The sequence below is a fragment of the Carassius auratus genome, chromosome 20 (genome assembly GCF_003368295.1).
Source record: "Carassius auratus strain Wakin chromosome 20, ASM336829v1, whole genome shotgun sequence".
NCBI classification, from domain to species: Eukaryota; Metazoa; Chordata; class Actinopteri; order Cypriniformes; family Cyprinidae; genus Carassius; species Carassius auratus.
Window position 1 is genome coordinate 27,496,968 of NC_039262.1, and position 16,598 is coordinate 27,513,565.

The window sequence follows — 16,598 nt, forward strand, 5'->3', positions numbered from 1 at the left end:
CGGGATGTTTCCTGTGTTCCTGAGCGAGGTCCGGGATGGTACCCTGTGTTCCTGAGCGAGCTCCCGGGATGGTTCCTGTGTTCCTGAGTGAGATGGTTCCTGTGTTCTTGACTGAGCTCCCGTGATGGTTCCTGGGTTCCTGAGCGAGGTCCCGGGATGGTTCCTGTGTTCCTGAGCGAGGTCCGGGATGGTTCCTGTGTTCCTGAGCGAGGTCCCGGGATGGTTCCTGTGTTTCTGAGCGAGGTCCCGGGATGGTTCCTGTTTTCCTGAGCGAGCTCCCGGGATGGTTCCTGTGTTCCTGAGTGAGGTCCGGGATGGTCCCTGTGTTCCTGAGCGAGGTTCCTGTGTTCCTGAGCGAGGTCTCTGTGTTCCTGAGCGAGCTCCCGGGATGGTCCCTGTGTTCCTGAGCGAGCTCCCGGGATGGTTCCTGTGTTCCTGAGCGAGGTCCGGGATGGTTCCTGTGTTCCTGAGAGAGCTCCCGGGATGGTTCATCTGTTCCTGAGCGAGGTCCAGGATGGTTCCTGTGTTCCTGAGCGAGGTCCTGTGATGGTTCCTGTGTTCCTGAGCGAGGTCCAGGATGGTTCCTGTGTTTCTGAGCGAGGTCCGGCATGGTCCCTGTGTTCCTAAGCGAGCTCCCGGGAAGGTCCCTGTGTTCCTGAGCATGGTCCAGGATGGTCCCTGTGTTCCTGAACGAGCAAGCTCCCGGGATGGTTCCTGTGTTCCTGAGCGAGGTCCCCGGATGGTTCCTGTGTTCCTGAGCGAGGTCCGGGATGGTTCCTGTGTTCCTAAACGAGGTCCTGGGATGGTTCCTGTGTTCCTGAGGGAGGTCCTGGGATGGTTCCTGTGGACGGGTGTGACTACGCTCCTGCTGCTCCTCATCGCTCTTCTCAGCTGAACTCTCAGAGACAGTAAGACACCAGACCACTCACACTAGCCATATAATCACACACATAGCATACACACTACCATTCAAAGGTTTAAGGTTAATAGGACATTTTTAAAGGCTGAATTTATTTGATAGTAACCTTGTGAAATATAATTTCAATTTATAATGTATTCTAAGCAAGTAAATGTGAAATGTAATTTATTTCTGTGTTGGGCAGCCGTCTTTTCAGCATCATTACTCCTGTCTTCAGTGTCACATGATCTTCAAAAATCATTCTGATATGATGATTTACTACTCAAGAAACATTTATAATTATTATCAATGTTTAATACAGGTGTGCTGAACTTTAATTTATATTTATTCTTTCTTTAGCAACATACTTGTTGTGAAATTCTTTAAATTATTTTACTTTCATCTGTGATCAATTTTGACAATTCATGAGTCAGTTGAGCTTTCAGTCTGCGAGACAATGTTAGTATGTCTAACCCTAAAACTCATGTAACTACAGAGGAACTAGGGCTGATTTCCCCATTAGCTTCATTGTTTAGTTTGCAAAGTTGAAAAAGAAAGCCCACCAAAAAATCCTATCATTTACTCAACCAAACCTAAATGAATTTCCTTCTGTTGAACACAAAATGAATACAGAATGTTGGTAATCAAATAGCTGACGGTAGCCATTGACTTCCATTGTCATTCAGGTGCACTATTGCTTCAGTAAAACAGAGTCGGAGGTCTTTTCACATGCAGATGAAGGAGGTCAGAGACTCCAGGCCATGATAAGAGAGAGTTTGTGCTGCTGTTCATCAGACTCCCTTCTATCTTCCAGCAGAGGAAGAGCTGGCCCTGACACCAGACCCTCGGAGAACAGCCATTCATCTGTGTTACGGTCTGCACCGGAGAGCGTCAGTCAGATCACAGTGAAGTGTGTTAGTGCCTCCACCTCTCCTCAAACAGCAGATACATGTATGTTATTTAGAAAAAAATCAGTGTGTTTCTCCAGAAGTTTGTGGTCTTTGTAATGACTATCAAATATGCTAAACCTCTTCATTTACTGCTGCACTGATCACACATCACTCTACCAACTCCTATGAACACAAAATAATTTATGTCCTTCACAGTATCCTACTCCACCACATGAGAAATACAGATTTTAGGCTTCAGATTACCAGGATAAATTAGCAAAACCATAGAGAATGAGCAATCTCCTTCTGAACTTGAAGAGGACATTGTGTCTCACGCTAGGACATGCATGCTCAGACATCACAAAACTACCAATGTCTTGTAAGGTCTTTGTATTTCCCAGCTCTCTTTATCCTGATTGGTCAGTTTCAGCATAAAGACTGACTGCGTGACGAGATGCATAGCAGATTGTCATCACTCAATGGCTGGATGTCTAAGTGGTGCCCACAGAATAATATAGGTTTCATAGACAATTAGATGAATTTCTTAGCATATCCAAAACCTCAGAACAACTTGATGATGTAACAGAAACTATGGACTCTCTCTTTTCTAGCACTTTAAATACAGTTGCTCCTTTACGCTTAAGGAAGGTTAAGGAAAACAGTCTGACACCATAGTATAATAAGCATACTCGCACCCTAAAGAGAGCAGCCCGAAAAATGGAGCGCAGCTATAGGAAAACAAAACTAGAGGTATTTTGTATTGCTTGGTGGGAAAGTAACCTATCCTACAGAAAAGCATTAAAAACTGCTAGATCCGATTACTTTTTTTCTCTTTTAGAAGAAAACAAACATAACCCCAGGTATTAATTCAATACAGTGGCTAAATTAACGAAAAATAAAGCCTCAACAATTGTTGACATTTCCCAACACCACAGCAGTAATGACTTTATGAACTACTTTACTTCTAAAATCGATACTATTAGAGATAAAATTGCAACCATTCAGCCGTCAGCTACAGTATCACATCAGACAGTGCACTATAGACCCCCTGAGGAACAGTTCCACTCATTCTCTACTATAGGAGAGGAAGAATTGTATAAACTTGTTAAATCATCTAAACCAACAACATGTATGTTAGACCCTATACCATCTAAGCTCCTAAAAGAGGTGCTTCCAGAAGTCATAGGTCCTCTTTTGACTATTTTTAATTCCTCATTGTCATTAGGATATGTCCCTAAAACCTTTAAACTGGCTGTTATTAAGACTCTCATCAAAAAAAAAAAAAAAAAAAACACACAACTTGACCAAAAATAACTAATTAATTATAGACCAATCTTGAATCTCCCTTTTCTGTCCAAGATACTAGAAAAGGTGGTATCCTCACAATTATGTTCCTTCTTAGAGAAAAATGGTATATGTGAGGATTTCCAGTCAGGATTTAGACCGTATCATAGTACTGAGACTGCTCTCCTTAGAGTTACAAATGATCTGCTCTTATCATCTGATCGTGGGTGTATCTCTCTATTAGTTTTATTGGATCTTAGTGCTGCGTTTGACACAATTGACCACAACATTCTTTTGCATAGACTTGAACACTTTGTTGGCATCAGTGGAAGTGCATTAGCATGGTTTAAATCGTACTTATATGACCGCCATCAGTTCGTAGCAGTGAATGAAGATGTATCATATCGATCACAAGTGCAGTATGGAGTACCTCAAGGCTCAGTACTAGGGCTGCTACTCTTCATGCTTTATATGTTACCCTTGGGAGATATCATCAGGAAACATGGTGTTAGCTTTCACTGTTATGCTGATGATACGCAGCTCTATATTTCCTCGCGTCCCGGTAAAACACACCAATTTGAAAAACTAATGGAATGCATAGTCGATATAAAAAACTTGATGACGAGTAATTTCTTACTGCTAAATTCTGAAAAAAAAAAAAAAAAAAACAGAGGTGTTAATTATAGGACCTAAAAACTCTGCTTGTAATAACCTAGAACACTGTCTAAGACTTGATGGTTGCTCTGTCAATTCTTCGTCATCAGTTAGGAACCTAGGTGTGCTATTTGATCGCAATCTTTCCTTAGAAAGCCACATTTCTAGCATTTGTAAAACTGCTTTTTTCCATCTCAAAGGTATATCTAAATTATGGCCTATGCTCTCGATGTCAAATGCAGAAATGTTAATCCATGCATTTATGACCTCAAGGTTAGATTATTGTAATGCTTTATTGGGTGGTTGTTCTGCATGCTTGGTAAACAAACTACAGCTAGTCCAAAATGCAGCAGCAAGAGTTCTTACTAGAACCAGGAAGTATGACCATATTAGCCCGGTCCTGTCCACACTGCACTGGCTCCCTATCAAACATCGTATAGATTTTAAAATATTGCTTATTACTTATAAAGCCCTGAATGGTTTAGCACCTCAGTATTTGAGTGAGCTCCTTTTACATTATACTCCTCTACGTCCGCTACGTTCTCAAAACTCAGGCAATTTGATAATACCTAGAATATCAAAATCAACTGCGGGCGGCAGATCCTTTTCCTATTTGGCGCCTAAACTCTGGAATAACCTACCTAACATTGTTCGGGAGGCAGACACACTCTTGCAGTTTAAATCTAGATTAAAGACCCATCTCTTTAACCTGGCTTACACATAACATAATAATATACTTTTAATTTCCAAATCCGTTAAAGGATTTTTAGGCTGCATTAATTAGGTAAACCGGAACCGGAAACACTTCACATAACACCCAATGTACTTGCGACATCATTAGAAGAATGGCATCTACGCTAATATTTGTCTGTTTCTCTCTTGTTCCGAAGTAGCCACCAGATCCAGTCTGTGTCCAGATCAGAGGGTCACTGCAGTCACCCGGATCCAGTACGTATCCAGACCAGATGGTGGATCAGCACCTAGAAAGGACCTCTACTGCCCTGAAAGACAGCGGAGACCAGGACAACTAGAGCCCCAGATACAGATCCCCTGTAAAGACCTTGTCTCAGAGGACCACCAGGACAAGACCACAGGAAACAGATGATTCTTCTGCACAATCTGACTTTGCTGCAGCCTGGAATTGAACTACTGGTTTCGTCTGGTCAGAGGAGAACTGACCCCCCAACTGAGCCTGGTTTCTCCCAAGGTTTTTTTCTCCATTCTGTCACCGATGGAGTTTCGGTTCCTTGCCGCTGTCGCCTCTGGCTTGCTTAGTTGGGGTCACTTCATCTACAGCGATATCATTGACTTCATTGTAAATAAATGCACAGACACTATTTAAACTGAAGAGAGATGACATCACTGAATTCAATGATGAACTGCCTTTAACTGTCATTTTGCATTATTGACACACTGTTTTCCTAATGAATGTTGTTCAGTTGCTTTGACGCAATGAAATTAAAGCGCTATATAAATAAAGGTGACTTGACTTGAAATAAAAACAGTCTGGGAGAACTTCAGTATTACTTCTGCAATGAACAAAAAAATAGTTGCGAGTCTCGATAACGATAAAAAATATGAAACTCAGAATGGAGATGAATCGTATATGAGAATCTGAAGTGAATATTGCAATGTTTTGTTGTTGGTGTGGACTATCACTTTTATCATGCCTGTATTTCAACATCCAGCCAAATATACATTACTGTATATTATGGCCCAAAGACAATTTTTCACATGCATTTGGAGCTTGGCGTGCATTAAATGTGCATTCAGCAGTTTTTTTAAGCTTTAGGCATGAATATATAAACAAACAAACAATGTTTAGAATCATCTGAATGGTGCATACTCACACAAGGTCAACTGCACAAATCATTTCATTTTAATTATATGGGGGTATTCTGATCCACGTCAATAGATGGCAGTGCAGCGTCTAACTTCACTGAAGAGCAGTGCTGCTAATGCTAGCTAAACACCTACTGAATTCACAATCATTAACCCCCCCCCCAAACACACATCCAATCACTTAAGATGAAGCAGTCTCGGGGTTATTAGAGAATAAACAGACTTTAATGATAAGAGTGTTACACAAAGGGTCGGGTGGGGCATAAAACATGACAGATCATCCAAAGCTGCTTAAAAAAGAAAGAGAGAGTCTATCCTACCATTAACTGCTAAAAACAAGGTTGATGGGAGCAGATGGGAGCTGAGAGAGATAGAGACAGAGAGAAGAGAGCACGGGCCTCGCTCGGCCACTAAAAACTTCAGCGCTGGCAGTTCAATCTCATTTGTTCATTTAATCAAAAGTTCATGAAACAGATTAAAGATATTTAAAAGGGCAAACAGAGTGTGACCTTGTGGGAAATCATCTGATTTAAAACAGAAAGAAGAAAAAAAATATATATATATGTGTGTGTGAATATTGGTGCCAGAAAATGTCTGGAGATGAGAAAGTTCCCACAGAGCTGCCTAGGTTTGATGGTGATGGAGGTCCTGCGTTGCATCTGGTCACTGAGAGGTAAAGCTGCTCATCCTCTCCTCGGGGAATGTGTGTGTGTGTGTGTTTGACTGCATTGAGGAATGATTGGCTCCACCGTCCACCAATGAGAATCACACAGTGCCACTGTCCTGTGCTGGTCCCTTACAAACACTGTGACATCAGGAAAACACATTCACCTTTAGCCCCGCCCCCTCAACATCATCTTCACATGCTCACATGCTCCTCCACCACAAAGTGATCCATTACTCCTCCTCATGAACTAGGAATGTGAATTACTACTTAACAATAAAAACAACATACATCTGGTCTTCAGAAATGGTCAAGACAATCTTTTGAGGGATAGAGATAAAACAAAGACTAAAAAAAAATAAAAAGCTACGAATGTTAGCTAAGTGGTTCTGTTTTGAAATAAAGAAGATGAAGATGTGTTTCTGTACAGGATCAGAGCCGCTCTTCTCTCCTCCACACGACGGATGAACTCTGAGCCGCTCTTCAGCTCTGAGAGAGAGAGAGAGAGAGAGAGAGAGAAAACAAAGTAAACAGTTACTACACAGATCTCTCAGAGCACAGGCATGAGGAGAGTGGGGTAAGATGTGCCACAGAACAGCGGTCAAACTAGTTCCTCCTAATTATCTGTTAGCCAAAGAAATATACGCTCAGCATATATATATATATGTATATATATATATATATATATATAAACATATTCATGGTACTTTCTCTTGATTCCTTCACCCACATTCTGAAGGAATCGAGCGAGTCAGTGATTCAGTCAAAGATTCAGATTCAATCACTTGACATCCATTCTACACTACTCAACTACTACTTCACTACTTTTTTTTTCTTTCTTTTTTTTTTTTTACATATACAGAGTAAAGCCCTGGTATATTGATCAGGTCAGTTAATAGCAGAGGGGGTTGCTACTCAGTTTCAGATGCTTTGGAGTTAAATTAACAACAGATGCATTAGATGGGCAACAAGACAACCCTCAAAACAGGAAATGGTTTTAAAAGTACAGGCCACTGACATTTTTTCACTAGTTTTGCCACATTTGGCTAGGTTCAGTGTCACATGTGGTGATACCTGGACCCCACAGAGTTTGCACAGGCAGTCCAACTCCTTCAGGATGGCATCAATATGTGCCATTGCCAGAAGGTTTGAAGTGTCTCCCAGCACAGTCTCAAGAGCATGAGGAGATACCAGGAGACAGGACGTCTTTCCAGGAGAGATGGACAGGACCATAGATGTCATCCGCAGGACCGCTAACTGCAAGGAAGAACAGGGTTCGCTGCAAAATGACCTTCAACAGGCCAATGTCTCTGACCAAACAAAGTAGAAACAGACTTCATGAGGGTGGCCTGAGGGCCCGATGTCCTCTAGTGGGCCCTGTGCTCACTACCCGGAACCATGGAGCTCGATTGGCATTTACCATTGAACAGCAGAATTGGCTGGTCACTGGTGAGAGCAGGTTCACCCTGAGCACATGTGACAGACGTGAAAGGGTCTGGAGAAGCCGTGGAGAATGTTATCCTGCTGTGACCAGTGTGGTCTGGGGAGGCATTTCCATGAAGGCTAGATCAGGCTAGACCAGTGGTTCCCAATCACATTCCTGGAGGCTCCCCAATACTGCACATTTTGCATCTCTCATTTGTCTGACACACCCAATTCAGGTCTTGGAGTCTCTACTAATGAGCTGATGATCTGAATCAGGTGTGTTTGATTGAGGTGCCATGGAAAACATGCAGTGCTGGGGGGAACGTGCTTGGGAACCACTGGGCTAAACAATGGCACCATGACTGACATTAGGTATTGGGATGAAATCCTTGGACCCATTGTCAGACCCTACGCTGGTGCAGTTGGTCGTGGGTTCGATGCCCGGCCTCATGTGGCGAGAGTATGCAGGCAGCACCTGGAGGATGAGGGAATTTATACCACTGAAGGGCCCCACGCTCGCATGACCTTGTTGATTATGTTTGGGTCCATCAGACGCCCCCAGGCTGCACCTCAGACTGTCCAGGAGCTCAGTGATGCCTGGTCCAGATCTGGGAGGAACACCCCAGGGTAATGTCGTCTCATTAGGAGCACGCCCTGGTGTTGCACGTGGGGGCCATACAACTACTGAGTTGTTGTGAGTTGCTGCAATGAAATTTCAGCAAAATGGACTAGCCTGCTGTATCAATTTTCACTTTGATTTTCTGTGTGTCTTTGAATTCAGCCCTCTGTGGGTTGATCATTTTCATTTCCATCAAATGACGTGGCATCCTCTCGTTCCTAACACATTACAGATATCCAGCATGATACTTTTCCACATTGAGATCTGATGCGTTTTCAAAGTGTTCCTTTAATTTCTTTTGAGCAGTGTATTAGCTAATTATTATCTTAAAGTATTTCATAAAGCAGCCAGGAAAACATGAAATATTCAGATCATTAGAAGATAATTACCCTAAAGCACCTGACACACTTTACCCCACAGCTGGCATTCATTTCATAAACACATCAGTCAAATCATTTCCATGACTTTTTCTCTGATAATACATTTGATATGTTGTTGCTGAATACATTTGCTTATGCTTATGTTAGCTGAAGAGCCCTTTTTTAATAAATGAGGTCAATGACACAACTCATGTCATCTGCTGTGTTAATGATCTCACCCTTCTTAGACTATTGCTCAAACACAGTGTGCACTCAAATCTAGCTGTAGTTTGAGGAGAGGTGGGAATGTTTGCATGTTCAGCAGCGGTGCTCAACTCAACATGACCTCCTATCGATGATGACAGCGTAAACCCAGCTCTCTGGTCTCTCTAGCTCCTGATTTTGACATGTTGAAATGAACCTGAATCTGATGGGCTCTAGATCTGAACACATATCCTGCAGATATCCTGGCCTGTGAGATTTCTAATCCCAAGACAACACAGTCGCCCACTGTTGACACATCCGGAGGGAAGCGCATCGGCAGCGCTGCGAGTGCCTTTAATCTCTCAGAGGAGTTCATTGTTTGCTGGGGTGGAGGTCACGCTGGAGACGTGACAGCGCTCATATGGGCACTAAAGCACTTCCTCTCAGTGCCATGAAAACACAACACATCTAGACGCCAACTACACTGCACACCCAGTGACACCAGGCACTCTCAGTCAAAGATACTGATGAGGTTATTAAACTGGTGAGAATCATCCGAACATTAACCACAGCAAATGATGAGTCTCTAACTCAAACCTCTAGTGCCACCAACTGTCCAAATCTGCACTTACGTTTAAGCTAATAACTAGGGGTGTAACGATTCACTCGTTTTCTCGATGCATCGATTACAAACCCTGTCGATTCATATGCATCAATCTTGAAACATGATTTTTGAATCGTGAATCGCTGATCTTGGACAGTAATCGATTCAAAATGCTAAGAATCGAATGAATCGCGATTTCTATAGCGATTCAATGCTTTCAAAATGTATACACATTAAATTACTACACACACGAATTAAATGGAGACCTTGAAGAGTGTTCGTGAATCGTGCCTCCATCTGTCCTTCACGCGCTCCGTTCATCTCTGACGCAGCTGACGTGTGATCTATAGGACTCGTGGCCAGCAGTGGTGGACGAAGTACACAAATCAAGTACTTGAGTAAAAGTACAGATACGTATAATAAAATATTACTCCAGTAAAATAAAAGTACTCCTTTTTCAATTTTACTCAAGTGAAAGTACAAAAGTACTCAATTTTTTATGTACTTAAGTAAAAAAGTACTGAAAGATAGATTTTTGCAATTTTATATAGGCTAATTTAATTTTATATTAGCACTTTTTTTTTATAATCCTACTGCTCAAAATACCTGTGATTTTTTCCAAAATAACCACTATATGGAGTGAAGATATATTTTTGTTGTTGATATGGACTACACTGATGAGAGTAATGTTCACTGTGAAGCTTACACTGTGATGTACCTGAGAGAAAACAGAGATGACCATCTGATTTTCACCAGTAAGAACAAAGTATTTTAAAGTTTGTTGTTTTACAGAACATCACAGTTATATATGACATGATAATAAGGCCTGAAGATTTTAAGGAAAATATAATTATATTTTCATAATGATTTTTTCCTTCTCAAAACTTGTCTGGGGTGTAAAAACACCCCTGTCCAAACTGGGTGCATCTCTTCCCCTCTTTGATAATTACTGTAGTAACCATGTTCTGAACATCACATCCTTTCTTTTCTCCCCAGATGTAATCTATATATATATATATATATATATATATATATATATATATATATATATATATATATATATATATATATATAGGTGGTTGAATAAAAATATTTGGACATTATTTATAAAATTACCTCAAGTTAGCACCAGCAAGCTTGTTAGCTAGACAGTTAGCATCAGCTAACAATATTTAGGCTACTTATTTTCAGAGCGGTTATGAACAACGTCCTTAATAACAATGGATGAAAAGTTTAGAGCTTTACTGATGATTAAGTCTAGAGTGTGTCCACCTTTGTGTGTGGGTCCATGTTCATGCTGAATCGACAGGTAAAAAAAAAAGCCTCAAGTCCAAATATTCATTTATCACCAGTTAACCGTTTGACCGTCGAACTTGCTTCGATGTCCAGATCTGAATTTAAAACAATCTCAAACATGCTCCAATTTCCCGGCGCTCTGAATCAACCGAGTCGCGAACAGGCTCCGAAGTGCCGATCTGAATCAACCGAGTCGCGAACAGGCTCCGAAGTGCAGATCTGAATCAACCGAGTCGCGAACAGGCTCCGAAGTGCCGATCTGAATCAACCGAGTCGCGAACAGGCTCCGAAGTGCCGATCTGAATCAACCGAGTCGCGAACAGGCTCCGAAGTGCCGATCTGAATCAACCGAGTCGCGAACAGTCTCCGAAGTGCCGATCTGAATCAACCGAGTCGCGAACAGGCTCCGAAGTGCCGATCTGAATCAACCGAGTCGCGAACAGGCCTCTATGGAACAGGCTCCGAAGTGCAGATCTGAATCAACCGAGTCGCGAACAGGCTCCGAAGTGCCGATCTGAATCAACCGAGTCGCGAACAGGCTCCGAAGTGCCGATCTGAATCAACCGAGTCGCGAACAGTCTCCGAAGTGCCGATCTGAATCAACCGAGTCGCGAACAGTCTCCGAAGTGCCGATCTGAATCAACGGAGTCGCGAACAGGCTCCGAATTGCCGATCTGAAAACTTCGACCAAAGAATGTAAAAAATAACTCCATTTAATATTAACGGTTGCGGGCATTTGGACAAGCATGAGTTATTTTATTTAATCTGTGTTAGTTTAAAGTTATTTTATTTTATTTTTTAACCTAATACACGGAGACGCTGATAGATGTGTCTGCTTTGCACTGGAGCATTTCAGTGGGCTTAAATAGTTCTCTCTTTACAGCGGATTTAGTTCCCAAACAACTGACAATTTTTACCTAAATATGATTTTCAGTTACAATAATTAATCCTAAATTTCGACATTAATAACTTACTTTTAGCAACATCAGACGCACGCACGCTCACAAGATCTCCCGGTTCTTACTTCAGGAGACTCGCACTAAACGGTTCATTTGAATCAGTGAGTGGTCGACTCCAGAACAGCTGCAATCGGATCATTCTAATTCGTAAACGAATCGTTTGGTGCGATTCGCGATCTGAGTAAAGTTTATTTTGAAAAGACTCAGTTCATTCATGATGAATCAGACACCGCTTCTGCGTGTCGGAGCACGTGATATATTATAGGGAGTAACGATATGTTTTATGAAATGTAGTGAAGTTAAAAGTACGATCTTATGCTTTGGAATGTAGTGAAGTAAAAGTAAAAGTTACTCAAAATAAAACTACTCCAGTAAAGTACAGATACTTGAAAAATGTACTTAAGTACAGTAACGAAGTAAAGCTACTCCGTTACTGTCCACCACTGGTGGCCAGTAATACTAACGTGAAGTAGTTTTACTTTTCTGTAGTTTGTCAATGCTCTCTGCATCTTACCGACGGAGTTACCGGAGCCGTTGACAGCTGTATTTATTGCATGGACGGAGCAGAAATGTAAGTGTCTAAATCATACGCACAGATCCATTGAATGCTAAATGTTTTTAAACAATGCGGATGAACCGAATATACGAAGGAAACTTTTAAAATTAACCACAGCATTAACAACGACCTTGAAATAAGAGCGCGAGATTCATCTTATAATCAGATGCATGAAAGTAGCGTTTGTTTCATTAGCAAACAGACATCTGATGCGTTTTCTCTCAGAATCATTCGCTGATGGAGAGGAAAATTTAAATAGAGATGAAGACGTTTTCGCACTGAAAGAGAAGCGATCTTGCTCATAGACGTCCCAGGCTATATCTGCAGCTAAACTGAATAAAAGCAGAATGAACTGATGAAACTAAAAAAACCCACAAACAATTCATGAATGATGCAGTGCTAATTGACATTTATTACAGTACAGAAACTATAAAGTATATTTTCTACCTTATTCTGTGCAGAAAATTTTAATAATTGCTAATTGAATGTAGCCTAGTATATAAAACAATCATAAAATTGCCATTAGAAAAAAATATTGATTACAAAAAAATATTGATTACAAATGATTGATTATTGTCCAGCAGTGTATTTGATTTATTACAGCTAATTAAAAGTAATTTAAAAAGAAGATAATTCCTTGTAAAAATATAATAAAATTAATAAATAAAATATATTATTATTATTATTATTATTATTATACAGGCTACATACATAAAATTATTGTATTTGACATTTCTGTCACTTCTGAAATTATGGCTACACCCCTGGTGTGACAAAATGTTAGCTTATACATAATACTCTTTAAGCTATTTTTTTTAAAAATTGGCTTACATACATTTTTACGTATGCCATGTCGCATCATTAAATTAGTATTTAACAATGGACAAAAGTTTTTTTTTTTTACCTATGGTTCTCTAACCATAAATGCTACTGTAATTTGCCGCCTCACTAAGCATTTAAAGAATTTAGTAGAAGCATTTAAATACTCCCGTGAATGCACTTCAAGAATGCAGAATCGAATCGTTATAATCGAATCGAATCGAATTTAATTGTGAATCGAATCGTTCTAAATTTGAAAAATCGTTCTTGAATCGAAAACCTATGAATCGTAATCGAATCGAAGCCTTGCCAAAGATTCACAGCCCTACTAATAACCTCTTTATAAAAGGGCTAAAATCACTTTTTAAAACCTTTTCAAACTCCCCCCTCGACTGTTGCTCTGATTTTCACAAAAATATAAATCTGAAAATTTTCAGACCACAGTGAAATAAATTTATGGAATTCAAGTTGATTAGTTAAACCATTTTCAAATAATATGACAAAAGAGCTCATCAAAAAGACAACCAAAATTAACTTGGTTACTTATCCTCACTTTATCCTCAGTGCTTTAGCATATTGATCCCAAATTTGGTGTGTTTCAGAGCAGCGCCAATTTTTCCTCTTAACTTCTTAACGGCTTGGCCAAAAGTCACAAGACTGGACTCTTTATAATTGAAGCAGAATTTAAAGTCAAATGGTATCCATTTTCTTTAATCCATGTTGGCCATTTTAAACTTTGATATAAAAGGCTACAAATGCATTGGTGTACTATTACAAAACCATTGTAATGTCATGGCCTGCTTTTCTAATCTCGGTGAGTACAGCGGGATTTTCAAAGCGTTTGGCCATAAAAGAGGGTTCATTACCAACTTTATTTAGACCAACGAGCATTTCCGAATCACAACGCGAAGTATGATTATGAAGTTATGTGTTTGTTTTCTCCCGAGCGTCTTATCAGTATGTGTGCTGTCTGCAGCCTTTCTCTGCGCTGATCTTCATTTACAAACACGTCATTAAAATGAAGTGTAACAAGTGCTGCTAACAGATATTCTGTGATAAATGAATCCATATGAAAACAACGCGGTGTCTGTTTTTCACGTCTCCCTTCGTTATATCTAATGTGACCAAGCCCCCGCGCTGAACACGCTATTCAGATTCAAACTGAAGCGTGCGGCTTGAATACACACACACAGAAGAAAAAGCAGACTGTTCAAGTTTTTTATTTTACTGTTTGCTTCGCGATGAGAGGAATAAGACATAATTCACCCCAAACAGATGCTAACGCATTGTTTACCGTGGAGGTGTGTGCAGAACAACCAATCAAACCTATGTTAGTTGGCCAATCAGAAAACAGTATGCTACCGAAAGGTGGGGTTTAAGGAAACTGAATCTTTTGAACAGCTCTGCGTGAACCGTTTGGGGATCTCTGAAAATTGAGGTAATTTTAAAATGATATTTTGACAAAATGACAATGTTTTTTAACCTTGGATGGATTTAAACCTAATGTACAGGACTTATAAACAGTGATAGGAAGCTTAGAAGTTTCATCTTACTGGCTTTTTAATTACTGCATGCAGCTTTCTCTATAATAAATACTAATATTTTTCTAATAATTTCATTAAGCAGCAGTGATTAACAAAAACACCACTATGTTTAATACTGAAAGGATAATAAAAGTTAGGGATTTAACAATCATATGATAATACTACTACGGTAATTTCTTTTCTGTTTTTTCCAAAGGTGTATGAGGATCCCCTAAAATGAGAGTCCAGTTCAGCACAAGTGAGTGTGAATCCACACTGCTTTAACATGAGAAACTGAGCAGATCCAGGACAGAGAAAAGAAAGAGACAAACACAAAAGGATAGATGACAACAAGAAAAAGAGCAAACCAAAGGGGAGAAAGGACAGGCTCTCAGTGGAGGAGGAGGAGGAGGCCGGAGCAGGAGGAGCCGCTGGTCAGAGCTTACCTGTCCTTCAGTCCTCGTCCTCGGCCAGCTCCGTCTCTTTGTGGACCACCACACGAGTGACAGACATGTCAGGGTGCTGCTCTTTGGCCTCCTTTATAGCCTGGGCCAACGCCTGAGCCCGCCCAAAACAAACCAACACAAACACACACAAGCAAACAAAAGGTTTAACGGAAAAAAAAACACAATAATGAATACACAAGCAACTGAACGCAAACGGATGATGGGAAACATACATGCATGTGAAGAACTGCTGCCGGGACCTGCGTGAACAGCTCTCAGTCTGAGAGGATGGCAAATGTCACATCGCTATGGTAACCTGTGTGCAGGCTCTTAACCAATCAGAAGCTGCGTGCATGTGTGCGTCATACGACACGAGCACCTGTGGTCATGCAGCTGAGCATCACGAGCTCCTCCACACTACAATCACACCTGCACAGTCTGTGACTCTCTCAACTTTACAATATCAACCCACTGAGATACTCAATAAACGCGCAGAAAAACCACAACAGATCAGCTGTAGTTAAGCTCAGACTGTATGTAAGGCAACATGATGATATTAGATTAAACTGTCTTCACAATTTGCCTTTACTGAGAGACTGACTGACTTTAGTTATCACAAAAGTTTACTGCATTCTTTAATTCTATGCCAGTGTTAACTTTCAAACTATTTCACTAACATAGCATGTGAGATTTATTTAGTGTAATATTGCACTTAAACTGTCAAAAACTCAACATTCACATAAACACAGTTCCTCTGTCTTAAGTGGAAATAAATAAAAGAAAATCAGATGTGTGTGAATATACTGGATCAGTGCATTCGGTCTTAAAGTGACAGCACCTAATAAACCTGCTGCTGTCTGTACTGTTAATGTGAAGAATAAAAACACACTCACTGCTTTAGCATCGCTTACAGCTTCAGTAGATTCAATTAAAATCAGTGTATGTTTAATTGAATTTACAGCGATACATTTTTTCACTTTATTACAGCCTAATCAGATGGTGTCCTGAGATCCTCACTGATGTCACGCAAACCAAAGCAAGTTTAAGCAAATGTGTAGATAGATTAAATAAAGTCAGAAGCATCAGGGCTAATAGAGGGAATTAGTTGACTGTTAGCAAACCCTGAGAAGACCATGTTGAAGAGAACGCTAAATAATGAGACAAACCAGTGGAAATGTTTCAGACCAAAGAAACCTGAGACATGTCTAAAAATAGACTCAGACAAGAATCAGAGTGTGCATCTGGCTTTATACATGTACACAGACGACAGTTGTGTGTGTGTGCGTCTCACCTGATCGTGATCAATGTCAGAGTCTCCCGTGATGACGATGCGCTTCTCAATGCGAGTTTCTGACTGCCCGCCCTTTAGTGTCTGTCAATCATTAAAGACACAGACATGATGTGAACTGCACTGAACAGATAACAGGACAGCACTTCATCTGCAAGTTTTCAATTCTGATTGTTTTTATAGGTTTTTGCATTGAAATACTAATTCAGTCTAATTCAACATCACTCACCGTTTCCTTGTAATTATTTGTCCCATTTACATTTTCAAA

At 40.5% G+C, this 16,598-nt stretch overlaps 1 protein-coding gene across 15 annotated transcripts in view; it reads right to left on the reverse strand.

Moving 5' to 3' along the window:
* Positions 1–5,771: 5,771 nt before the first annotated feature.
* Positions 5,772–16,598, reverse strand: part of LOC113037695 (protein 4.1-like) — a 75,404-nt gene continuing 64,577 nt past the window's right edge. For 14 of the 15 annotated variants that reach the window (XM_026195024.1, XM_026195023.1, XM_026195019.1 and 11 more), the window contains 3 exons: positions 16,334–16,414; positions 15,043–15,154; positions 5,772–6,721 (listed from right to left, as the gene is read on the reverse strand). In XM_026195024.1, the coding sequence (XP_026050809.1) occupies positions 15,050–15,154; positions 16,334–16,414 (186 nt within the window). In that variant the 3' untranslated portion in view covers positions 5,772–6,721; positions 15,043–15,049. The remainder of the gene's footprint in view (positions 6,722–15,042; positions 15,155–16,333; positions 16,415–16,598) is intronic. The other variant, XM_026195016.1, reaches the window with a different exon arrangement.